Source organism: Clarias gariepinus, chromosome 3, assembly GCF_024256425.1.
Source record: "Clarias gariepinus isolate MV-2021 ecotype Netherlands chromosome 3, CGAR_prim_01v2, whole genome shotgun sequence".
Lineage (NCBI taxonomy): Eukaryota > Metazoa > Chordata > Actinopteri > Siluriformes > Clariidae > Clarias > Clarias gariepinus.
This window is the reverse complement of record NC_071102.1, coordinates 17,501,686-17,528,337: the sequence shown is the minus strand read 5'-3', so window position 1 is coordinate 17,528,337 and position 26,652 is coordinate 17,501,686. Positions and strand designations below refer to the sequence as shown.

General features: G+C 39.8%; 1 protein-coding gene across 2 annotated transcripts; it reads left to right on the top strand.

Moving 5' to 3' along the window:
• The first annotated feature begins 13 nt into the window (after window positions 1-13).
• hsf1 (heat shock transcription factor 1) lies at window positions 14-25,851 on the top strand. 2 transcript variants are annotated; one of them, XM_053492831.1, is made up of 14 exons: window positions 14-307; window positions 2,575-2,683; window positions 2,876-3,012; window positions 6,096-6,220; window positions 12,738-12,813; window positions 13,849-13,910; window positions 14,119-14,206; window positions 15,545-15,678; window positions 16,332-16,565; window positions 18,438-18,515; window positions 19,230-19,335; window positions 20,919-20,969; window positions 22,011-22,077; window positions 23,730-25,851. In XM_053492831.1, exons 1-14 carry the CDS (start codon window positions 182-184, stop codon window positions 23,927-23,929), a joined length of 1,593 nt encoding a protein of 530 aa, XP_053348806.1. In that variant the 5' UTR covers window positions 14-181; the 3' UTR covers window positions 23,930-25,851. The 2 variants fall into 2 exon arrangements, with proteins under 2 accessions (XP_053348806.1, XP_053348807.1); XM_053492832.1 differs by lacking the exon at window positions 18,438-18,515 and having other exon boundaries at window positions 15-307.
• Window positions 25,852-26,652: the final 801 nt, after the last annotated feature.

Below are 26,652 nucleotides of genomic sequence, written 5' to 3'. Positions count from 1 at the left end.
GTAAAGTTCGAGACAGAGAGAGAGAGAGAGAGAGAGAGAGAGAGAAAACAGCGCAGTTTAGTTAAACGGGCTTCTCTGTGCTACTTGAGTTTAGAGCTAACAGGCTAATGCTGAACGAGCCGAGCGCGTGAGCTAGCTGCCCCCGGAGTGACTGTGCGCGAGCCCGATTCCCGTACCAGAAATGGAGTTCCACAGCTCGAGCTCCGGCGCGGTGCTGCTGCCCGGAAGTAGCGTCCCCGCCTTCCTCACCAAGCTGTGGACTCTGGTGGACGATCCGGACACCGACCCGCTCATCTGCTGGAGTCCGGTACGGCGCGCGCTCATTAGCCTAGCCTGCTAACAGCAGTTTTTACAGAGACAGGGGGAAGTTGACAGGCCGGAGTCACACAGAGCTCAATGCTGCAACTGTAAATAACAACAAGTATCACCATAACAACAACAACAGCAGTAATAATAATCACGGCCTGTCTGAAGTTCATGTTTATTTCGTGGTTTTTATGTTTATTTAGTATTTAGTGTCAATATTGAGTTGGAACATCGGCTATAACATGTTTATTGTACACAGCTGTGTGTGTGTGTGTGTGTGTGTGTGTTTGATTACAGTGAGTAGTGTGTCCTCTCGGCGATAATCTCCTGTAAAGTCAGATGAAGCACAGAGACTGTGTGTGTGTGTGTCACGTCACCATCAACCCGTCTCTCAGTGTCTGTCTGTCTCCCTCCCTCTGAGTCTTATATATATGGTTTTGTCTCTCTCTCTCTCTCTCTCTCTCTCTCTCGTAACACCTGGAGTTAATAGTTACGATCCGTCCTTTAGATAATTTCTGCCGTGTTTCAGCTCTAACAGGTTATTGAACCGTAATCGATGCGGTGTGGAGCTCCTCATGTCTCACACAAACACGTCAACAGACACATCCTGTAGTCATGGCAAAGATGTTACTCTGTTTCAGAGGGTCAAATGATTGTCCTTCATCAAGCAAAGAAAACAACTAAGGAGATTACTGAAACTAATAAAATTGAGTTAAGAACTTAAAAACATATTATTAACAGCTGGAAGGAGCGTAGTGAAGCGTCACCTTCACGGAATAAATGTGGTCAAAAAAAACATCCTAAATGATTGTGATAGGCGATCACTTATACAGTTATTGAAGTCAAGTCATAAAAACATCGGTAGAACTCACGGCCATGTTTAATAGTGAAATTAGTGCATTTACACACACACACACACACAGACACTGTGTGGACAGAACTGTGTCCATAAGAAAATCATCCTCAGTCTAATCGTCACAGTTTGATTGTGGAGGAAACGCCTTCATCGCCCAGGTGTGTGTCTTTTGTAAATCATGCCCATGGAATTTGCGAGTAATTTGTAGAGATGTTCCAGACTGCAGATGCTAGTTTCCCGACATTGTGTATAAATCATAACGTTAACAGATTCGTTAATCTGATGGCTGGTGAGATGGTTGTCATCTTACATCCTAATCGAGCTTCGCCTGATGTTTTGTCTGTTACAGTACTCTACACTGCTGTAGTCTAGACCACTGCGTCTGGTGCAAGCGTCTACTACAGACCTTCATACGAGTGGTGTAATGTTTGACTGCAGTCGTATGAAAGCTGCCATGAACAGTTTTTTTCCCGGGTCTCCATCAGTCATCAGTTCCCTGTCTCTCACTCTTTCTTCCTTATGTCATCTCGGGAAGGTTCTCTGTGCCACCTTTGGTTAATTTTCAGTTTATATTCAGAATTTTTATTTCTGTTAAGCTACTTTGCAAAAGTGTCCACTGTTAAAACTATACAGTACTGCGTATGCAAAATTAAACTATACAAATAAAATAGTTTTTATTTGATTGATTACTTAATTATGACTTAATTATTACACATTTGTAATAACGTGTAATTATAGTGCGTGTTATAGTGACAGGAATCATAAGTCCCCTCCTGATACGATATTATTAAAATTTTTGGTGCTGATTCAATTAAAATGACAGTTCTATAATTATCACTACTCTATAAATATCCCAATTCGATATTACATTTTCACAAAATTTTATTACAAACCTTTAAAAAAGTTTTTTGACTAATTAAATGTAACCTGTTCTTTATAACATTGATTTCCTCAAATAAAAGACTTTAACATTGTTAATGAACAGTGCGCAGGCAGATGACGCATCTCTGTCATCTGCCTTCAATATTGATTTTTCTTAACAAACTTGGCGAATAATTCACTCCACACAGTAGTTTTATTTGTAGGATTAAATAAATAAATAGTGACGTTTCACCTCCTTAAAGGCCCCCAAAGTCTCAAAACTCAACAGTGTGAGCGGTTGTTTTGGAGTCAGTGTGGTGACGTGTTTATTACACACAAGAGAATCACCATTCATAACTGAATTTTTTTTCTGTCTCTGGTGTGTTAGTGTGTACTTCACTTTATTCAGAAGTGACTTTTTTTTAATTGTGCAGACCTAAATGTTTTCTTATTTTTTTTTATATTACCTTTCTGTCAGTGTCAGGGACTTTGACATGTTTCATGTATGTGCTCCTGTAAGAACGAAAACACTTCTTTCTTTGTCTATATAGAGCGGCAACAGCTTTCATGTGTTTGACCAGGGCAGGTTCTCCAAAGAAGTGCTTCCTAAATACTTCAAGCACAACAACATGGCCAGCTTTGTTCGCCAGCTCAATATGTGTAAGTCTGATCATCCCAGGTAACACACGTGAGTTTTATTAAAGAGGGATTTTATCTGAACTGCAGAAGCTGATCTGATACACTGCAGCCTGAAGGTTTATAGAGCACAGTGCGCCACAGTACCGTGTGTGTGTGTGAGGGAGATGATCAGATAAATGACGCTGCCGTTTGTTTGTGCTTGTGTGTGAACAGATGGTTTCCGTAAGGTAGTCCACATCGAGCAGGGGGGTTTGGTGAAGCCTGAGAGAGACGATACAGAGTTCCAGCATCCCTACTTTCTCCGTGGTCAGGAGCATCTGCTGGAGAACATTAAGAGGAAAGTGACCACGGTAAGCACCCCTCTCTATCATCCTCCTTTCACTGCCTTTAACACTCCGGTCTCACAGCTCCGCTCTCCATGGGAGTAATGATCAGCTCTAAGTCGGACTCCTCAGCTACAGGAGTTAAGATTAGATTTAACTTTATTGTGCACGTACGCATACAGAGCCAATGATATGCAGCTAACATCTAACCAAAAGTGCATAAGTGGCCAATATACAATAAATAACAGTTTAATAAATGAGTGTGTGTACAGGGTGAGAAGGATTAATGTACAGAAGGTGTATCAGGTAATAAGGATACAGTGGTACCGCGACATACAGGCACCGTCTGTCTCCTCAGAGAATCACCCGCGCCAATCTCGTCCTCTGACCCTGCAGCCACAGCTGATACAGTACGAAGGCACGCTGTGTGCATCGCTCTTTACATTTTATCCAAAATATCAATAATAATATCAGGCATAGTGCGAAGGTTACCTTTCTCATTCTCTTGTTTAATGGCGGCCCACAACTCAGCAGGGTGTGTACTGCCACCTGCTGTAACGGTGGGTGTGAATTGCAACTGCACCTGAGAACGCTGAAGTTCCTCGTGTGGTGAATAAAAGGGTCTGCACTCATTAATCAGGTATTAATAACAGAGCAGTGACACAAACAGTACATCTTGTTTTCTTTACATAAATCCATTCAGGACTGGAGTTTCCTACAGTCTACCTGAGTCTCCAATAACAACTGGACTCTATATGAACTTTTCCTGTTATACTAAACTTCCAGGCCCCTAACACACAGTATGAATGCAGATCAATCCCTGCTATCTGTTATCACCCAGATGAGGATGGTTCCTCTCAAGGTTTCTTCCTATTACCATCTCAGAGAGTTTTTCCTTGCTACTGTTGCCGTCGTCCTCGGCTTGTTCATCAGGGACAGTCTTATCATTTTGATTCATACACGTACACTTTTCATACAAACTTCAATAATTCTTTTGATTGTGTAAAGCTGCTTTGCAACAATGACAATTGTTAAAAGTGCTATACAAATAAAATGTAATAGAATTTAATTGAATTGAATTAACCCCCCATCTCTGGTTTTACCTGCGCGTGCTGCCTTTCTATCTCATCAGCTTGTCCAGTTTATTCACCTCCATGTGGGGTTTAGGCTTAGGCTTGGGCTGAAATCCTACAATATTCTGATGAGAAACCTAGTGGTAAATTAAAACTCAGTGGGTTAAAATGAGCTAATGTTCATCTCATGAAGGATAATGTCTGTTTTCTTACTACAAATTCCAGCTCATATCATAAAGCGTGTGTGTGTGTGTCTGTGTGTGTGTCTGTGTGTGTGTCTGTGTGTGTGTCTGTGTGTGTGTCTGTGTGTGTGTCTGTGTGTGTGTCTATGTGTGTGTGTGTGTGTGCGCGCAGCAGCTCTGCTTTAAATAGTATTCGGCTCACACACGGCAAACACCTAACCTAACTGAGGAGTATGATGTCATCTGTTGTTTTGGCCCCTCCCTCTTAGGGTTCCACAAATGCTTTGTGTGTGTGAGATGCTTTTCTGCTCAGCGCAGTTGTAAAAAGTCATTATTAGAGTTATTGTATTCTTCTGAAATACTCAGACCAGCTGGCACTAATCACCAGGCCGGGGTTGAAGTCACAGAAATCAGACTTTCCCCTGTTCTGATGTTTGATGTGAACACGTGTTCACTGAAGCTCTTGACCCGAGTCTGCAAGGTTTAATGCTTCGCGCTGCTGGAACATGATTGGCTGATTAGATCAGAGCGTGGATGTGGACAGTGAGTGTATACTCTCATGCTGTGACACACACACACACACACACACACACACACATACACAAAACCACGCTGATGTGATAATCTCACCCCCACATCCCTCTGAAACCTGAAGGACCTGAAATTAAACCCTGCAGTGATTTAAGCTGAAACCCGATTGGTGCGCGTTATATTAAACAGCACCTGCCACACATTCCTCTCCAGAACCTGAAACACAAGTCACTAGGAATTATTGAGCTGTCTTTTTGTTTTGGTGATAAAATGCCACAGCTTGTATGAGGTTTATAAAGAGAGCTGAAAGTCATTATGTCTCAGAAAAGACTTTCATGCAGAATCATGCTGCAGAGATTTTAAAGAGAGGAACACATTTGCTTCTTTTATTTACAGTTCAGGATTTTAAATGGACTTGTCTAAATATTGAAATGTTTAAACAAACTAAAAACTAATGTGTTGGTGCCAGAAATGTCTCCATGAGCGTAGTGTGAGAAACCTCTGAGAAATATCCCAGGCATGTCGAGGAGTTCCCACGCCTCTCTCCCAGAGATTTTTTTTTTTTTTTTAAATAATATGAACATTTTTAAGGATGATGAAGTTGGACTAGAATAGGGTGTGTTTTTTCTTTTTGTTGTTGTTTAGAATATAAAGGTGCACTGATTCTGTACCGATGGCTGGATTTGAGTCCCAGCTGACGATCCAGGTTCTGTAGTGTAGGGAGCGGATTGGTCGTGCTCTCAGGGCGAACATGATCGCTTCACCCTTGCTGATCGGCAGCTTTCACATCATTTTCCGGTTGGATTTTGTTTGCACTTTATTATTTTGAGAAATTTTATTAGAGAAAAAGCACCCAACAAGAACTCAACACCTCTGTCACCAAAGCAAAAAGCGGCTTATTTGATCATCAAAAATATAAAATATATGCTGGGTTATTTAACACAGTTTTCTTAGTGCAGTTTCTACCTGTTAGTCAGATCAAGCTCTCTCCTGGTCTTCTCTGGTGCACTCTGAGAGGATTTCTTTTTAAGGAGATTGTTAGATATTTTCTCTCCAAAGATGCTGATCCTGCTGTGAGTCAAAGCCAAATGGTCCTGTACATCACTGAGCAAAACCTTCAAAGAACATGTTTTAAGTGTTGTTTTTGTTTGTTTTTTATCACTCTGTTATGACAGTAACACATTCTTTTCTATGGTTGTTGTTCCTCACTGTACACAGAATGCTGAGAGAATTATAACAAACACTACACTGAAGTAGCATAATGTTACATAAGCTGTATTCCAGCTCTGATAATGTATTTAGTGTTTGACATTGTGTTCCTCAGGTGTCCAATATTAAACACGAGGACGTAAGGCTGAGCCCAGGGGACGTTAGCAAGATGATCACAGACGTGCAGCACATGAAGGGAAAGCAGGAGAACATGGACAGCAAAATCAACACCCTGAAACAGTAAGTGGACCTCGGGGGGTTATTAGGGCGCTCTCGCCTCAGGACCCCGGGATCGTTTCCGAGACAATTTCACCCCAAAGTGAGATTTATTTTGATCAGTGAGAGATCAGTTCTCAAGCTGAGTATTGACTTGCTTAATATTTCGCATTATAGAGACTTTTTAATTTAGCTCAGAAACCACATGTACTGTTTGTGTGTGCTCCTTGCATGAGTGTGTAGAACATCCCAGTTCAGATTTATTTTTCTGTTACTATGATGAGCTTCAATCTTCAACATCTAGTCTAAAGTCTGAGAGTGTGTGAGTGTGTGAGTGTGTGTGTGTGTGTTCATTCAGGTACAGGAGCATTAGTGAGCTTAGGCTCTGATGAGGCCCCTGTTCATCCCAGAGCTGATGGTTCAGTCAGGGCTCAGTGCAGGACACTCGGGTTTGTGGAGCTGACTTCCTAACGCCACCCCCCTCCCCCCCATCCACAGCACAGTGAGACATCTGCGTTATCATCTAAACCTGGTTATTTTAGGCTCCTGATTAGAGGCTCAGAGATCATTGGCTGCAGTCATGGACTGAAATACACACAGGGGTCACTGTGGGCTCAGGCCTCCTGGGTCTCACACACACTGCTTTGGCTCTGGGTTTAATACTGAGGAGGACATGCAGTGTTCTGTTTTATAGCCACAGTTGTCACGATGGCAGAATTTTGACTCCGATGGAGACTTGAGTACAGTCATGTTCGATCCTAACACTGTACTGTGGCAGAAATTGTGCTTTACTACTCATCATGTCAATTTTTTTTTTATTCCACTAGTACAAGGTAACTTTCTAAAACAACAACGTGATAGTAATAATTGAACATTTTCTTAAACATCTTGTTTTAATTTTACATAACTAAAACTAATTCTCACCATGAATACATCCGTAGAAGCTGGACTGGTGTTAAGAAAAATATGAAGCAATAAAGATACTAATAATTGAATGAAATAAACCAATTCAAATTGCGTTAAGTCTACAGCAACAGAAACGCATGTTGTACGAGCAGTCGTGATCTTCACGCTCACAGCAGGGTGTTACACGCACACATTTGCCCTCTGTAGTGCTTGTTGTGGTTTGCTCAGGTGAGACACGCTCAGCGACGAAGCCAAAGGTGTGCGTATTGGGAGTAGGGTTGGGTACCGAAAACCTACATATACTCAGCAAAAAAAAGAAACCTCATTTTCAACTGTTTTTACTTTCAGTAAACTTAATGTGTAAATATTTGTATGAACACTAAAAGAGTCAACACTATAAGACATAAACTAAAAATGTTTCACAATGTGTCCCTGAATGAAGGGAGGCTCAAAATCAAAAGTACCAGTCAGTATCTGGTGTGGCCACCAGCTGCTTGAAGTACTGCAGTGCATCTCCTCCTCATGGACTGCCTATTGCGGACAGTCTGAGCACTGATGGAGGGATTGTGTGTTCCTGGTGTGACTCGGGCAGTTGTTGTGGCCATCCTGTACCTGTCACGCAGGTGTGATACTCGGATGTACCGATCCTGTGCAGGTGTTGTTACACGTGGTCTTCCACTGCGAGGATGATCAGCTATCCTTCCTGTCTCCCTGTAGCGCCGTCTTAGGCGTCTCACAGTGTGGACATGGCAATTTATTGCCCTAGCCACATCAGCAGTCTTCATGCCTCCCTGCAGCATGCCTAATGCACGTTCACGCAGATGAGCAGGGACCCTGGGCATCTTTCATTGGGTGTTTTTCACAGTCGGTAGACAAGTCTCTTTAGTGCCCTGCGTTTTTAGAACTGTGACCTTAAATGCCTACTTTCTGTAAGCTGTTAAGGTCTTAACGACCATTCCACAGTTGCGTGTTAATTAATTGAACATGCATGGAAAACATTGTTTAAACCCTTTACAATGAAGATCTGTAAAGTTATTTGGATTTTTACAACATTATTGTTGAAATACACAGTCCTGAAAAAGGGATGTTTCTTTTTTTGCTGAGTATATATAGTACCTAGTAGGTAGGGTAGGAGTAGGGTTGGGTACCTACAGTCATGTGAAAAAATTAGGACACCCTTTGAAAGCATGTGGTTTTTTGTAACATTTTTAATAAATGGTTATTTCATCTCCGTTTCAACAATACAGATAGATTAAAGTAATCCAACTAAACAAAGAAAACTGAAGAAAAGTCTTTTCAAGATCTTCTGTAAATGTCATTCTACAAAAATGCCTATTCTAACTGAGGAAAAAGATAGGACACCCTTGCCCCTAATAGCGAGTGTTACCTCCTTTGGCTGAAATAACTGCAGTGAGACGGTTCTTGTAGCCATCTACCAGTCTTCGACATCGGTCTGAGGAAATTTTACCCCACTCCTCAATGCAGAACTTTTTCAGCTGTGAGATGTTTGAGGGGTTTCTTGCGCGTACAGCCCTTTTCAAGTCACCCCACAGCATCTCAATGGGATTCAAATCTGGACTTTGACTTGGCCATTCCAGGACTCTCCATTTCTTCTTTTTCAGCCAATCTTTGGTTGATTTACTAGTATGTTTTGGGTCATTGTCATGTTGCATGGTCCAGTTCCGCTTCAGCTTTAATTTTCTAACTGATGGTCTCACATGTTCTTCAAGCACCTTCTGATACACAGTAGAATTCATCGTGGATTCTATGATGGTGAGCTGACCAGGTCCTGCTGCAGCAAAGCAGCCCCAAACCATGACACTTCCACCTCCATGCTTCACAGTTGGTATGAGGTTCTTTTCTTGGAATGCTGTGTTTGGTTTACGCCAAACATGTCCTCTGCTGTTGTGTCCAAATAATTCAATTTTGGACTCATCTGTCCAAAGAACATTATTCCAGAAGTCCTGGTCTTTGTCAACTTTATCTCTGGCAAATGTCAGTCTGGCCTCGATGTTTCTCTTGGAAAGCAAAGGTTTCCTCCTTGCACACCTCCCATGCAAGTTAAACTTGTACAGTCTCTTTCTGATTGTAGAGGCATGTACTTCTACATCAACAGTAGTCAGAGCCTGCTGTAGTTCTCGAGATGCCACTTTAGGGTTTTTGGAGACCTCTTTTAGCATCTTGCGGTCTGCTCTTGGGGTGAACTTGCTGGGGCGACCAGTCCTGGGCATGTTGGCAGTTGTTTTGAAAGCCCTCCACTTGTAGACTATCTTCCGGACAGTGGAATGGCTGATTTCAAAATCTTTTGAGATCTTTTTAAATCCCTTCCCAGACTCATAGGCTGCTACAATCTTTTTTCTGAAGTCCTCTGACAGCTCTTTTGTTCTCACCATGGTGCTCACTCTCACTTCAACAGTCAGGAGCACACCAAACTAAATGTCTGAGGTTTAAATAGGGCAAGCCTCATTCAACATGCAGAGTAACGATCTACTAATTATGTGCACCTGGTGTGATATACCTGTGTGAGATCTGAGCCAATTTAAGAGGGAATACATGTGAGGGTGTCCTATCTTTTTCCTCAGTTAGAATAGGCATTTTTGTAGAATGACATTTACAGAAGATCTTGAAAAGACTTTTCTTCAGTTTTCTTTGTTTAGTTGGATTACTTTAATCTCTCTGTATTGTTGAAACGGAGATGAAATAACCATTTATTAAAAATGTTACAAAAAACCACATGCTTTCAAAGGGTGTCCTAATTTTTTCACATGACTGTATATCGCGTTCTGTTTCGGTCCGGTATGTACCGGACCGAAACAGAACGCAAATTTCGGTGCCTCATTTTGGTGCCACTTAAATGCCAGAACTGTCGATTGAAATATTTGTTCCCTGGGGTTATGATAACGCAGTTGTAATAAGCATCAGATTCATCAACAAACGCGATCACTAGTAACATTTAAATACTGCATTCATGGGGTGTCAGAAATGATCAGAAAAAAAATTTATTTCTTTAGTTAGAAAAATCTTGAGAGCTTGTTACTGAATGTTACTGTCCATTTTATATTTGTAGATTAAAAGTTTATTAGATAAAATAAAAAAATTAAAAGCACAATCATCAGGAAATGAGACCATCCGAGATGCGCGTGAATGCAGCAACTAACGTTACACTCGCTCTTTTTAGCTTGCTAAATTAAACAACTTTTGTTAAAATGCCAAAACCTAAACGATCGAAAGTGTGGCTATATTTCACAAGAAAGGATTTCGACACCGCAACGTGCAGCAAATGTTTTACAGCAGTTGCTTGTAAAGGGGGAAACACGTCAAATCTAATGAAACATTTGAGAGCACACGGAATAAACTTGAAAGCAGAGGGAGGCACGGTGTTTGACAGCTTGCGGACAACAGCTGGCACTATCGGTGTGGATGAGCCCAGTCCCAGTCATACTAACCGTAGCAAAAAGGAGTCCACCAATTATGATGACAACAGCAGCCTTTTCGCAGGTTGGTAGTAGGCGAATGTAATGTTAATTGCAAAATGCTAATCTTGCATTTATGCTAAAATACTTATGTAACATGGATTCTGTTTATAATTATGGCTTTCCAGCTAGTACTAGTAGTTGTTTTTTTGTATTTACTTATATATTCATATATACTTTAAACTTTTAATATATTGTTCAATTTTAAGCATTCAATTTTTTGTTCAATAAAAATTTATTCTTGAGTCATCCACCATCATTTTGTGGCTTTTGTAAAGTAGGGAGATGTGTTTCTGCTTATCGCAGCTGTAAGGGTGGTTATGAGTCACTGTAGACTTCCTATTAGCTCCTCTGACCCCTCTCATCACAAGCCCTTTCTCCTCACACCAACACCACCTACCGGATGTTTCCTGTTTCCCTGTTGACGGTTGTGTGTGCAAAAATCCCAGGAGATTAGAAGATCAGCACAGAACTGAAAATGACCCTTTTTCTAAAACACCAATGACCCTGGCTCGCCTCCCTGTTTGATAATTTGTTTGATTTGTCAGTTTCCAGTTCATATTATATAAGATTGCTTTTATCAGTTTAACCATTACATGTTCCGTAGCACATGTTGTTAGCGTGGCGCCGATTCACCCATATACGCTAGGCCTGTATATTGTTTACGCTCCTGTTAGTGATGTTCATCCCGCTACAGTGCAGTGATGCTTAACACCTGATTAAAACAGGCACGCTCTCTCACAAAGTGTGACCGCCCAGCGACAGGATAGACTGCATGCCATAACACACAAACACACACACAAAAACACAGTGGTGGCAGAGCTATGTGGACACATTCCTGATGAGACGATAATACACAGACATGATGCTGTCTGAGCTCACTCATGTCTCTTCTCCTATCACACCTGTGTGTCTAAAGCCGGAGTGTCAAACTCATTTTAGGGTGAGGGCCGGATGAGAAGAAATGTGACCATGTGCGGGCCGAATTTGTTTTTTTGTTTTTTTAATTATAGTGCATCAAATTACAACAAATACACTATATTCTGTAAAACTGCAAAACAAGTCATCAGAAACTGTTCATTAACACTCTTATTCCTTTTTGGGGGAAAAACAATGCTAAGTAATGGCAAGCAAAATCCTTTCCTTTGAACATGAATATTACTTGTCAGATACTTTTTAGTAATGATAAAATAAGAAATAAAAAATGCGGCAGACTCTGTGTACAGACAGTTACATTAAATATGAAGCTATAGGCTACAATATAATTTACGAACTAGAAAAACACTTCACAATTTTAAAAAACTGCCTTTAACAACTCAGTAGTTTAAAAAAAATCATATACAAAAATAAATTCTTTATGGTTAATGCAAATGAAAAAAAAATAATTCACTTTGGATACAAACATTAACTACACACTACAAATGAGCACTTTCTTTTACAAATAAAAATCTAGATGAGGTTTGACATACGCAAGTATACACACGTACGCATAATGCTTTTAACTCCGTTAAATGCAGCCACGGCTTGTGAGCAGATTAAACATACTGGCTTGCCGTTGACCTCACAGAAGAAATACTTCTCTTTCCATTTCTCCTGAAACATCCACCCTTCCAGATAAATTTCTTTTTTTTTAGACATTTTTCTTTAAAACGTAAGTGCTTGCCACACATCTTAAAATAGCCGAAGAAATTTGATTTAGGCACCAATTTAGAACGCGCATGCGTGTTAGAGGTTTCGGAAGAAGCGCAATAAAAGAGCAGTTAAATGATCAATGATAAAATAAAAAAAATTATAAAACCAAACACAATATTGCAGCTTATTTAATACTACTACTAATAATAATAATGATAATAAAAAAGATTTGATATTTAATATCATGGTTAAAATCATCCCGCGGGCCGTACTGGATGCCTTATATATATATATATGTATTTGAGGCAAGGTTAGATTTTTGTCAGTTCTGTGAGCAGAAGGGCGCAGGGTCAAGGTCAGGGTCATCTGGTAAGGAGTTTGGTGGAGTTTTAATTCCAGCTGCATAGAGGAATCTACTTCAGATTATTTTATCTTTCATCTGCCTTGTTGACCTTTGGCTGCCTGCCCACATCTACAGTGCTGTCTAACAAATTTGCATCTTGTTCTGTTTTTTTGTTTGTTTTTTTCAGTGAGAATGAGGCTCTGTGGAGAGAGGTGGCCACGCTGAGACAGAAACACACCCAGCAGCAGAAAGTAGTAAATAAGGTGACATCTTCAGCCTCCTCTTACCAGACTTCACGAGTCTAATCTCATCTCCTTTGTGCACAGTTCTTCAGATTCCGCTGTAAATGATACATTTTAACCTTTTTTTTTCCCCTCCGGTCCCTACAAACTCCATGACAGCTTTCACTCTTTTCTGCAGTGTGATAAAGTTAGGAGTATGGAGTGTACAAACAGGAGCTTGTGCACTAGCACACAGTCAGTCATGTCTTATTAAGTTCTGGTCACTGTCTGATTGGCCAGTGCACGTTGTTAAATGATGCGTATAGCCACGCCACGCTCGAGGAAAAAAAAAGCACTAATTTAGTGTTAAAAAAAAACAACAACACTAGATGCTGTTACATAATCTGGCACGTAACTGCTGATAATTTCACTTATACTCAACTCTTCCATTTCCTTCATGGCGCAGGTTTAACATCAGGCAGATACTGAAGGACTGGTGAAGTTTCATTAAAGACAGACAGACATACTCACTTTATGTTTAATTTATTGCTATGTCAATTGCTCTAATGCTGCTGCTTACATACCACTGTTTAAATACTGTACAACTTAGTTTATTATTATATCCATCCATACATTTCATCTTATTCTACTTTTCTTTTCTACCTCTTCAGCTATTAAGTTACAGTTTGTCTATTTACAGATATTGTGCTGATGGCTTTAAAAAAAAAATTATTAATTTTTTTTTAACTATTCTGCATGCCTTAAATTGTCCCATGGGGATAAATAAAGTTTTTTTTTTAAATGAATTAAATACGGACAGAATTTTTTTTTAGAATGATATTTTCTGGTCCTCCAATATATAAAACCTAAAGATGATATAATTGAATGAGTGAATTTCGACCAATGTCAATGTTTGACAATGTCAATTTTGTCAATGACAAAACCTTTCTTTTATTTTTTGAGATGATAACAGACATTGTCTTTGAAAAGCTTAGTCAGCATACTAATGTTGTATAGAGCAAGTGTTGATTATGTATAAGTGTATTTCCCTACTAACATTGCTGTCTTTGTCCACAGCTCATCCAGTTCCTTGTCACATTGGCGCGTTCCAACAGAGTTCTCGGGATGAAAAGAAAGATGCAAGTCCTTTAGATGTTTTACAGATCATGCTTTCAACATCTACACCCTTTAATGACGGACAAAGATTATAACCCTGTCCTTCAAATTTGTGTTAATTACTTTATTTTAGTTTTGTTTAAAAAATGATAATAATATATAGATTTTTGTTACACAGTACAGTGTAATATATAATGATAGTTTGTGCTGCTGTGTCCTCTGTCTCCTTAGGCCTCTGATGTTAAATGACAGCAGTACGGCACACTCCATGCCGAAGTACACCAGGCAGTACTCACTGGAGCCGTCACCCAATCTCTCTGTGAGTGTCTCACATCTGTACAACATAACATCTGTACCCAAACCCAATCACTCATTGTCTATACCACTTTATCCTGTATTCTGGGCCGTGGGGGGCGGAGCCTATCCCAGGAGACCTAGGGCACTAGGTGGGTTACACCCTGGGCATGTTGCCAATCCATCACAGGGTGCACACACAGTCACACACACAGTCACCCACTACAGGCAATTTGGGAACAAAAATTGCAGGTCTTTGGAATTCTGGGAGGAAACTGGAGTACCCGGAGGAAACCCACCAAGCACGAGTAGAACATGCAAACTCCATGCACACAGAGACAGGAATCAAACCCAGACCTTGGATGTACAAGACGACAGTGCTAACCACTACATCACTGTGCCGCCCCTGTACAATACTGTTTACATTACACCCTCTTGGGAGACTCTGGAGTACTAAGTGTAAAAGGTGTGAGAAATAAAGTGGCGGGGCAAAACTTACTTAAGTTGTGAAAAAAAAGGGACAAACATCGAATGAATTGTAGGAACTCTGGTTACTCGTGAGAGTTGTCTACACTATGACTGTTGTTTCAAGTTGAGCCCTGTGTCGGTAATTATACTAAAGTAATTAGAGTTTATGGCTAAAATTATATGGGACCATAAAACCTATGCATGGTTCTTTCCCAAAGTGTTGCTGCAAAGTCCGAACCATACAGTTGTGTAGAATTCTGATCTCAACCCCACTGAGGCATCACCTTTGGAAGGAACTGGAGCTGGTGCCTTCTCAGCATCCCTAGAAGAAGACTGGAGAGCATTGGAACAGCGGAAACGGGAATAAATCTGACATGAGGGTGGATCTCATCTTGCTGGATGCAAGCTCACACGTTTTTACTGACATGCGTACAGAGGCTGTAGTAATGAACTGAAACTGAATAGAAACTCAATTAAAACCTGTTCACTATGTTATAGTAAAAGGAAATGGAAACAAATAGGACTGGGGTGTGTATACAGCACCTGGGTGAAAACAGCATGGGTGTCTACAAACTAATGTGTACAAAGAGCTATGTGGTCTGTTCCAATCCGAGAGGAAATAACATCTGTTCTGTTTGGTTCGTTTCCTCTCTGTAATAAAAACATGATGCCATTTAAGTATAAATCTGTCTTTCCAATTTATTTGTAGAAAGACAGTAAACATCTGTTTGCACTTTAAATAATGCAACTAATTTTGTCCTACAAAAGTTACAATTATTTATGCCATTACTTTTTTCCAAACAGATCTTAACCATAACCTTTGTAATCACCTAGTGTAAATAATACTTTGTGTTTAAAGCTGTAGGTTGTGCATAACTTTTCTCTTTTCTTTCAGTCCTCTGGAACGACTTTCACAGGAACAGGCATCTTCTCCGCTACTTCACCTGTCAAAACCGGCCCGATCATCTCTGACATCACAGATCTGGCTCAGTCTGGCCCTGCGAGTGCAGATGAGTGGATCGAGGATAGGCAAGTCCCTGTTTAAGAATCCTCATTCATCCTAAATAAAGTGCAGCTTTAATTAAGTGTGTATGTAGACTGTCTGTTTATAACGACCACTCGAACCCACACATGGATCTGTTCTGCAGGATTGTGTGACACTCGCTTTGTACTGAGTTTATAAAATTTAGTTTGTTAACAATTAAACATGAATCATAATGTTTAAATGTTTATAAATGTGCCTGTCTTAATGGTACATGACACATTAAACCCCTCACGTCATCATGTGATTCGCTTAACGAGTTTAAAGTGTAGTGTGAGGACTCCAGATGCAAATTACCTTTAAATCTAGATCTAGGCTAATTATCGTAGCTTACCAGCTTTTACTTTTTACAGTAGATATGAACCGTCTAATCTGCAGTTTGGACATTTTTCTTTGATGTCTGTGTAGCTCTCACACAGGAGCCCATGATTACAGACTGGAGTGTTTGATGATGAGTTTAAATTTAAAATTTATATTAGATTTATTTTTATTTCGAGTTGCTCTGGTGTGTAGAGATTAATGCTTAGTGTTTTTTTTTTCTGCTTTATGAGAAGAGACTGCTCAGCTACGTGAGAATATCAAAACAACTGATCTGGACTTTGTTGAGTGTGTGCGAGACCTCATGCTCTCCTCCTAACAGGACAAGCCCATTGGTGCATGTAAAGGAGGAGCCGCTAAGCCCCGCCCACGGTTCTGAGGTGGAAGAAGTGTGTCCTGTGGAGGTGGAGGTTGGGGCAGAGTCCACTTTACCTGCAGACACGCCCCTTTCCCCCACCACCCTTATTAACTCCATTCTGCAGGAGAGTGAACCATCACCTGCCCCACCTCTGCCCCCATCAGAGAGGAAATGCTTAAGCGTGGCATGTTTGGACAAGTGAGTATTAATAATAGTCCTCTATGACCGTACTCCCCTAAAACACACACCCCATTCTCTTTATAGTAAGTGATTGCCTGGCCCCATCTGTCTGTCAATGGGTTTGGGGGCAGCAACTGCAGAATGAAGGACATTACGCCCATATACTCCGTGTCTTAGGAGTTTATTAGATCACCTTCATGTGTTTCTGCAGACTGATAGTGTTATGTTTTTGAACCTCGCTCCTCCACTGGGAGTCCTGATCCCTTACTGGTCATGATCCCTCGCAGAAATCTCCTGTTCTTTGACTGTGCACGTTTAAGCATGCCAATACACACACACACACACACACACACAGGTGTAATAGCTGTATGGCTTTGCTTCCACATAAACACTTAAACTGTGTAAATGTACAGCTGCTGTCGAGCCTTTAGTCAGTGAATGCGCAATATGACTGTTCGTCCTGATGGAAAAGAGAATATTGCTGTTTTTGTCTTGAAATTTCTGCATTATTCACCTGTTGAGGAGTAAACGGAGTCATTCACATGAATGTTATGAGGAAAAAAAAAACTTGTTCTGGAGAGATTTAATGAGTCAGACACCTTAAATTTGTCTAGAAGCTGCTGTACCTCACACTTATTTTTGGTCCATGTTTTAATCTCTATACTGTATTTTGCATTTGCATTTTCCATTTAGTACTTACAGAAAAAGGAAGAAACTTCATGGTCTTAATGTTGATAAATAAAAACAACATTAAAGATGTCCATTGTTTAAATGAAGTAAGATATGTGGCATGATAATGACTTTTTGTGTGTGGATACAGGCTACTTTTATTCATGTTACGTTTGTAAATATTAATAATAATAATAATAATAATAATAGGGCTACTTTTTATTGTTATTAGTCATGGAACAATCATTGAGTATAGTCAAAACTTGTGTATTTTAAGGTATGAATTATGAAAAGTTGACATTAATTGTGAAAATCTTCTTAAAACACCTCAAGTATGCACTCAAGCTATCCTTTCAAATCACACCAATAATAATAATAATAAACAATAAATAATAATAATAGGGCTACTTTTTACTGTTCGACTGCGCTCCCTAGCTGGGATTCTGTTGCTTTTTTTTTTCTCTGTAATGATGTCTGTTTGGCCCAAAGTTGCATCTGTTTCAACCGACACATGCAAATCCCATCCATCCTGCAGGTCTTGTTCAGGTCCGAGGGCTACGCTAAAGCTTCAGGAAGATAAATATCTGTGGTTTTATTAGTGCCATAACATACAACACTGAAATGATTATAATTTATAATTTGTACAATAGACACAATGTTCATCTTTCCAGTAGAGACATCACTGCCGCTGGCTCCTGTCCCAGGTTAAAGAGGACGGTGTCTTTATTTTTCTCTAGAATGTTCAGATTTCTTTCTGAATGCTCCTGACAGTAAGCTAATTATGCTGAACTTCAGACAAAAGCAGCATCTTTTAGCTTTAACTGAAATCGACTGGCTTTGTGTTGCTGTTAGCCTGTGCTGCACACACGCGATACTGCATACTAGTTTCATTATGGACAACAACTGTAAGCAACCACAAACACACACACCAGTTCTATGTTTAAAGCTAACACAAAGCTAACACACACAACTTGAAGGCCCGATTTTATGGACAACTGATGTAGACATGCGAGGTTAATCATGCGAGTGTAAACATCAAATAACTAATTTTAACACCACCTCCCTTTTTAAATTAATAGTAAATAGTCCACTATGGCGTATGTTGCATTTCGTGTACTCCAATCAGAGCTGGAAAAGAAAAGTCATTGGATGGAGCGCCCCACTGTGTAGTCCCTCCCCTTCCACTGTCTCCAGTGCCATGTTGTGCTTCTATCTTTTCAGTTCCTCCCAGACGTCTGAGGTGCCCCACCCTTTTCCCAGCCTCTCCTCTTCATCTTCTCACCTGAGATCACATTCACGGTTAGCATTTCAGTTGACCGTGCCGACCCCAGAACACACAGCGCTGTGCTCAAAAAGCTGTCGAGCCATCTAGACTAAACGCGCCTAGCCGCTGCTCTCTCTTCCCCGGACGCGAGAACCCTCATCACTTTATATGTTTCCAGTGTTCACGCCAGTGGTGGATGATCTAGTAGCAATGACAGCAAATTCCTAATATATAGGGCTGCCCACTGCATTGTGGTTGGTGCTTTTACATTTTATAAGACCTCTAGACGGTATTTTCGTGCTCAGTACATCTCTAAATTGACCGAGGGTTCCTGAGCTCCGCGGTGAGAGCGGCGGCTAAATGAATTCAATGTGATGGCTAGATGCTCAAAGCTAATTTTTTTTTTAATCCTGTACTTTTTGGGGTTATTGGAGTCTGGCATGGCATATAGGTTGAGATGCATGTGCATACCCACATGCCCCTCCTCAGGGGTGCAAGAATAAACTGTTAAGATGTTTCCCAGGAACTCTGGCCTTTCTCCCATGTTGTTCATCAGCGAGTGGCACAGCTCTGTAGCTTTGTGGTTATCACTAAAAAGATGTATGCTTATGGTTTCTTTCATCTGCAACAGTTTGTTTTTAACTACAGCTTACAGTCAGTTGTCAAAAAAATTTTTTAACGTGATCTTGCAAAGATGTGCCCGAGTTTTATAGCATGTGAACCAAAGTGCTATTTTTTTTGTGCCCCAGGTGTGAGCTCAGCGAGCACCTGGACAGCATCGACAGCGGCTTGGAAAACCTGCAGACAATCTTCAACATGCAGTCCATCAACTTTGATTCCTCACCATTCTTTGATGTGAGTGTCCGTTTGCTCCCTCCTGATAGAAAGTGTACGTTAAACACTGTAATGTGTGTGTGACTTTACAGCTCTGGTTTTAGATTGGCAGTGAAACATATGTTACACTTTGACAGACAGCAGGGAGATTTACAGTCTGAGATTATTTATGTTGGACCGGTGTGGCTTTAATTTAGGTCTTAAGCGCCATAAAAATCCTAAGAAACTGTTATGGCTGATTGAGACACAGTATTGGATGGTTACACGCGTTCGTCCGGATGGTTGATCACCATGCAGTCCACGGTCAATATATATATATATATATATATATATATATATATATATATATATGTATGTATGTATGTATGTATGTGTATATGTATGTATATATGTATGTGTGTATATATATGTTGTTGTGAACTTTTTCAGAGACCAGGAGACGTTGGGATATCATTCAAGCAGAAGTTACTCTTTATTGAGAACTCGCCGAGCGTCGCTGTAGTCATCCAAGTCTGCCAGAAAAAACTTAGCTCTGGAGAGTTTATACTTTACAAGAGGGAGGGATACAAAGAGGTGGAGACAATCTAAACAAAGCATAGTGTAGTACAGGAGTCAGCCTGGTAACGGAAGTTCCCCAGCCCTGATCTCATCAGCATAACAGTGGCTTTCAAATGCATAGGTGCTAATCTCATCAGCCTGACAGTATCACCCAAACCTTTACATTCTCATAGAGACAAAGGCATAGCCTGGCCTTGAGATTAGCATTCACATTGACTTTGGGACCCTACCCAGTGGTCAGGAAGTACATAAAGACAAAAGGTTAATGGTCTCTGACACCTGGGGTACAAGACTTGATCTTCTTAGAATGTCACCAACTTTACCTTAAAATGTAAAACCCAATGTACATAACTTGTCCAGTTTATATACTATTACGTTGGAAGCTAGATTTAACATTTTATAAATTTGTAATCCTACAATGTATATATAGTATAAAAGTAATGTAACATTTAAGCATTTTGTTGTATGAGAAACAAAGAGTATGTACAAAGTAATAATCTTAGACTAAAATAGTATTCTTTGCAGTTGTTAGTTCATTCAGAAGTGATGCGTCGTAAAAGGACAATAATTCATGGCTCGATGCTTTACATGTCAGTGCAAAAGCGGCCCTTTTACACTCGCTGTGTGTTTTGCGTACATCTGGAGAATTTAAAAAGGACGTTTGCTAGACAGCACATCAGAGGCAAGACATCCCTGTCCCTGTTTAGGGATTTTATACAATGTGATGTTGAGCACACTGGTCTTTCTCTCTCTAACCCTAGCTGCGTAATTCCAGTGCAGTGACTGCGTACAGTCAAGCTAAGCGATGGTGCAGTCGATTCGATTGTTTGCGTCCTGGACCATCAGAACATCTTCTAGCACCTTTTACTCTCAGATTTGAACTAAAGTATAAAGGCCTAGTAAAGTAATTTAGAGGAGTGCTGTCCACACACCAGTCCTGAGCTTTGCCTCCACACACATTTGATTTTCCATCTGATCTTACAAATTCTGCAAGTGTAAAAGTGAGTAAGACTCTACTTTTAATTGGACTTATAATTATTTTGTAGATCTACGGTCCAAACACTGGCGCTGACTTTGACCTGGACACTTTGACAACAGTAAGTGTGAAATGTATCTTATGATTGACCCTTTGATGTCATTTACTTTACAGAAGTGACTGATCTTTGTGGTTAATTTCTAAGGTTTAAGTCAATTGTTTTATTTGAATGTGAATGTTTTAATAAAGATCTAACAAATCACGTGTGTGTGGAGAGGGGAGAACCTGTCCTGTATCTGGTCTGGAAAGCACTATGACTGTTACAGAACTCTTATAGCTAAAACTCCATCTCTAAATTCTAAGAAAAGGTCTCCTAATTAAAAAAAATAAATCACATCCACAATGATGCAGTTTACATAAAATATATATATATATATATAGGTGTATTGTTTGCTTCAGAATATGTGTTGATGTTTTATGTAATCTGTCCCTATAGCCAATGCTGTACTATAATAGATAATACTGAGATAAATATAGTTGTAAGTTGCACATTAGTGGAGCTCGAGATGCTGTAGGAGACTCTAATGCGGATTCCATACTGTGGCATAAACTTTATTACCTGTCAACTTTTCAAAGGCCGTGTGGTGGTGGTGACTAGTAGGTATTAACATTTGACCTCATGAGGTCTTTAATCACCAAGTACTCCCATGTGCGCCTATGAACACTTAAAGCTTAAAACTGTATGTGCTTAATGGCTACATATTTCCACCTGGCACCCTCCAAATCCCCCAAAATCACACATTGTGGAAATTTTTATTCTTTTTACATTTCTTTTGTGATTTTCTCACAAATTTTGTCCAATTTCCACCCATCTTGTTATAGCCCTCCCCCATTGACAACAGCTACCAACCAGGGTGGGAATAGCGAATCTGCCCTCGTGCCAACGCACAATGTGATCTTACAGGCGCACATGATTGCACAAAAAAACGCCCTGCCCCTCCCCCAAACCCTGCTTGAGAGAGTGCGGACACTCTCCCCCTCTCTTTTATGGAGTAAAATCAACTTATTTAAGCAAATATGTTTAGGTTTACATGTAACTTTTTATATTTTTATAATATCAACTGTTGTTTGTTGCTGAACTTAACCATGCTGATGTTTACAGATTCAGGAGTTACTGTCTGAGCCTGCACGAGATACAGTGACAGAGTGCAGTGACAACATTGAACCAGGTGTGCTCTTCTACAACAGTGTTGTGTTCAGTTTGCTGCTGTGATATCAGAACTGTTCTACATGGTCAGTGTACAGCTGTGGCCATCCTGACTGACAGCCCATTCTTACATAATCAATGCTTGGGGTTTTTAGAATTTGTGGGGTTTTGTTTGTCCTCCCGACTCTTGAAGATCGACCACATGTTCTCAGTGGGATTAAGGTCTGGGGAGTTTCCTAGACATGAACCCAAAATTTCCATGTTTTTGTTCCCCGAGCCACTTGGTTATGACTTCAGCCTTATGGCAAGGAGCCCCATCATGCTGGAAAAAAAAAACGTTCATCATCAAACTGTTCTAGGATGGTTAGGAGAAGTTACTCTTTGAGGATGTTTTTGTTCCGTTCTTTATTCATGGTTGTGTTCTTAGTCAAAATTGTGAGTGAGCCCCACTTCCCTGGCTGAGAAGCGACAACTCAGGATGCTTTACTGTTGATACGACACAGGACTGATGGTAGCACTCATCTTTTCTTCTCTGGACAAGCTTTTTTTCCCCTGGACGCCTCAAACGATCAGAAAGGGGATTCATTAGAAAAAATGACTTTACCCCAGTCCTCAGCAGTCCGATCCCTGTATCTCTTGCAGAATATCATGTCCCTGATGTTTTTCCTGGAGGGGCATGGCTTCTTTGCTCATATCTAAAAATGTATGAAGGTGAGACTCAATAGCTGCAAAATGCCCAGGTCTTGTGGCTGCAGCCCAAATCATCACCGCCGTGAGATGTTTCTCCTGACATGCTATTGGTTTTCCCCAAACATGGTGCTGGGCATCTTTAATTTCTGATGTTCAGATGCAGTCTTATGAGCTCCAGTTGTGCTTTCTATGTTCTTTTTAGACAGTAGAAACTTTCTTCTGGCAACCTTTCCCAAAAAATGCTGTGTATTTCTCTGAGCGTTGCACGGTCTGACCTCGGGGTGAATGTGCTGGGACGTCCACGTTCACTTATTCTCCAGAGGATTGATGTGCAGCAGTTGCTTCTCTAAGCCCATTGTGTTGTTGCGCATGTCTTTCCCTCTTGGCATTGTGTTAACACACACCTGAATGCCCCAGACCAGCCAAAAGGTCTGCACACTTTCTGATGATCAATTAATCAAGGGTTGATAATTATCAGCAACATAGCTACTTAAATCCTGCGGAAGCAGCAAGGGTATTATTTAGCATAGCCCACATGTTTCTTCTTAGTTGGCTTCATTTTTGTTAATAAAATAATAATAACACAGTGAAAAAAGTTGATTATTTGTCTGATGTTGTATTTGATTAATACTGATACCATATATATGTATGTACCAATACTGTTTTGGACAGTGACAGGATGTTTTTTTTTTTTTTTTTTGCCTTTGTACTCTACTACAATGGATTTGCGAAGTGTAGACTTGTAGACATCAAGTCAGTTGTTGCTTGTTTGTATAATGATAATAATACCATAGGCTTTCCAATAAAATAATTTTGCTTCATAGAAATAATATTTAACTCTTGTGTTCAGTAAATATAAGTCAGTAACATTGCTGTCCACATGTAGACTGGAAACTTCACTCCCCATGAACAGTGCTTGTGATATTAGCCTTGTTTATGTTGATTTGTAAATTTATGTAATCTTTGTTTTTGCTGGTGTTTTAGGAAAGCAGTTGGTCCAGTACACAGCTCAGCCGATGGTGGTGGCCGACCCCGGGGCCCCTGAGACCATGGCTGAGGATCTGCCCATTCTGCTTGAGCTGGAGGGAGACTCATACTTTAACCCAGACCCTGCTGATGATTCTACCATCTCGCTCCTGACCACTGACTACCAAACCACAGGACCTGAAGTCCCCAAGCTCTAGTAGAAAAAAAAACAGCTTAGACAAAAGGCATTTGTGTGTGTTTTTTTTTTTTTTATTGTTTTTGTTGTCTTTTTTTTTGTTTCAGTTGTGAATTCATTATTTTTCTTTATGGCCTGTTTGCTCTTTTAACCTCATAAATTGATCTGTCCTTACTTTAGCATGCAGAGTGTGTGCATTTTTTTTTTTTTTTAAACATATATATTAAATGGATTGTGTAGTGCATATGTCGAGAGATGTTCTCGGAGACTGTTTGTCCCGTCACAGCAGGTTATGTCTAAAGACGCTCCACACAGGAGCTGGTAAAGCACAGGGAAGCCTCACAGAGCTCCTGGTTTAAGGTCTGTGTACATTACTGTAGCTGTTTGTCAGGCTTATCTCAAAAAATCCTAAACTTCCTACATCTTACTTTATGCTACATCTAACTTCCTACATCTTATCATATGCTTTTTGAAAGTTGCCAAGAGATTTTTTTTTTTAGTTTGCAGCGTTTGTTGCATTTAATTCTGTTTAAAGAGTTTGGACAATACACGCGAGTACATACTCAAGCAGCGCTAACACACAGCATGTGCAGAAGGTCAGGGTTTTTAATTGAACTAATGGTGAGAAATTTTATCTTAAATCTGGAGTACTATTTAGAAATTTCTTGTGCGCCACCACATTTCACATTTGCAGAAAATATTCATGCAGTGTTTTTCTCAATATTCATCAAACATTTTTCTTTTCCTCTATGTATATTGTTTATCAGGTTCTCAGTGTAGACAGGAATGAGTTAGGTATAAATAAGCGTTGAGGTGATTGTGAGAGTAGAGTAATCTTCGTTCTTGCCCTCTCAGGCTCACATGTTCATTTTTAGTTCTTAAAGATGTGCAGTTCTGTAGCACAGGGGCTTTCAGGTTCATCTGTTTCTGCCACTCGAACATAATTTTAATCTAATGAGAGAAATAAAGCGGCAATGTCACTGTGTGAGTTCTTATTTTTATAAATACAGGTCCAACACTACACACACACAGCTCGATGAAGGATTAATGTTAATAGTTAAGTTCATCATATTCATGTCTATATCACAACTCATTTTTTCGTGTGTGTGCTTTTTTTAATGTCACTAAGTAAGATATCCAAATAACACACAGTAGCAGGACATTAGTCACTGAGCTTTAGGTTGAGCATACATGTTAAAGCTGATAATACACTTTAGTCTGAATGTAGTGTATTACTGATGTGTTGCTAATTACTGGTCGATCTACATCTTCTAACTGCAGTTCAACATACACACACTCACACACACACACACACGAGTGCATACAATGTCTCTTAGAAGTGTAGACAGTTGTGAAACAATTCTGTGTGACTGCAGTGAGTCAGGATTGAAAATGCTATTATTTTTGTACACATCCTGCCCCCTGGTGGCTCTGGTTGGTCCAGCCTTGTTTCTTTTTTAAAAGCAGAGAGTGTTGTAATGTGAAGATGGCAGGAATATTATATATAATATATTGTTGCTCATGTTTAATATTACATTTATTCGGTTTAGTTTAGTTTTTAGATATCTATCATAGAGACACGGATAAATTATTTTCTTACGCATGTGAACAATACTTTGTGTATGTTTCAAATAAAATGTTTTGTTTGGAATTGAAGTGAGAGATCACTGTCACACAGAGGTCAAGTGGGTTACAGTACGTCGTTTAATGTGGTTTTTAAGAGCTACGGCCCATCTGAGGTCAAAGAACCTCAGGATTAACTGGTAGTCGAATACCAAAGTTCAATCATAAGAACTGGCCTACGAAGTGTCAGCTGCTGATATGATCATAAACCTGAGTGTTATTATACCATGATAAAAATGTCAAATGTGTCTAGCATAAAAGTTATTCTATATTGGAATGTGCAAAATACTTTTTTACAAATAAATTTTTGCTTTAAATATTTGTCTCCTGCATCTGTCTAGAGCAAGAGCTTTTTTTTACTTTCTTTTTTCCCTCAAGAAATAAAGTGCTACAGAAAATGAATTTGCTCTTTTTAAGTAATAGATTATTAAAAATACTTTATTTGCACTTCTTTGAAAAAACAAACTACTTCTTGAACCGTGTGCAGATGCAGTTTCAAATGCAAACATCATCCTACCTAATATTCACATCATGTATTTTTAAAACTTCTAATTAAGCGTAACCACAGTTACAAGTTCATACTGTCACACTGAATATCAGCGCGGCTGTGATGCGACAGCCTGAGTACCAAGGATATCACAGCCATGCTGCTAACCAGCACAACAGGATGACCCCGAGTGTAATATTACTTTTACACAACAGTCGAATCCCAAATAGACTGTACACGGACCGTACAGACCTGCTCGCCCATGCAGCAATTCACAGTTAGTGTAAATAACCACTGTTAGTGCACCTGGGACAACCAGTGATACAATATCCCAGAATCAAGTTTTATATATTTATATATAAATATATATTTATTTAGAAAGGTTTTTTATGTTTTATGGACAGTTCTATATAATATATCAAGAAATAAAACATATCTTTGGCTTTTATAGTTTCCATAACTAACAATGCACTGTCTCTGCAGGATGTTTAAGATCTATTCATGTTTATTACAATACAAATTTATCTTACAATCTAAAGCGTGAAGTTAAAAGTTGTGAGTTTAGAATAATAAAGTAATTATAATTCATTCTATTTCATCTTTTTTTCACACCTCAGTCTGTGGCATTAAATACG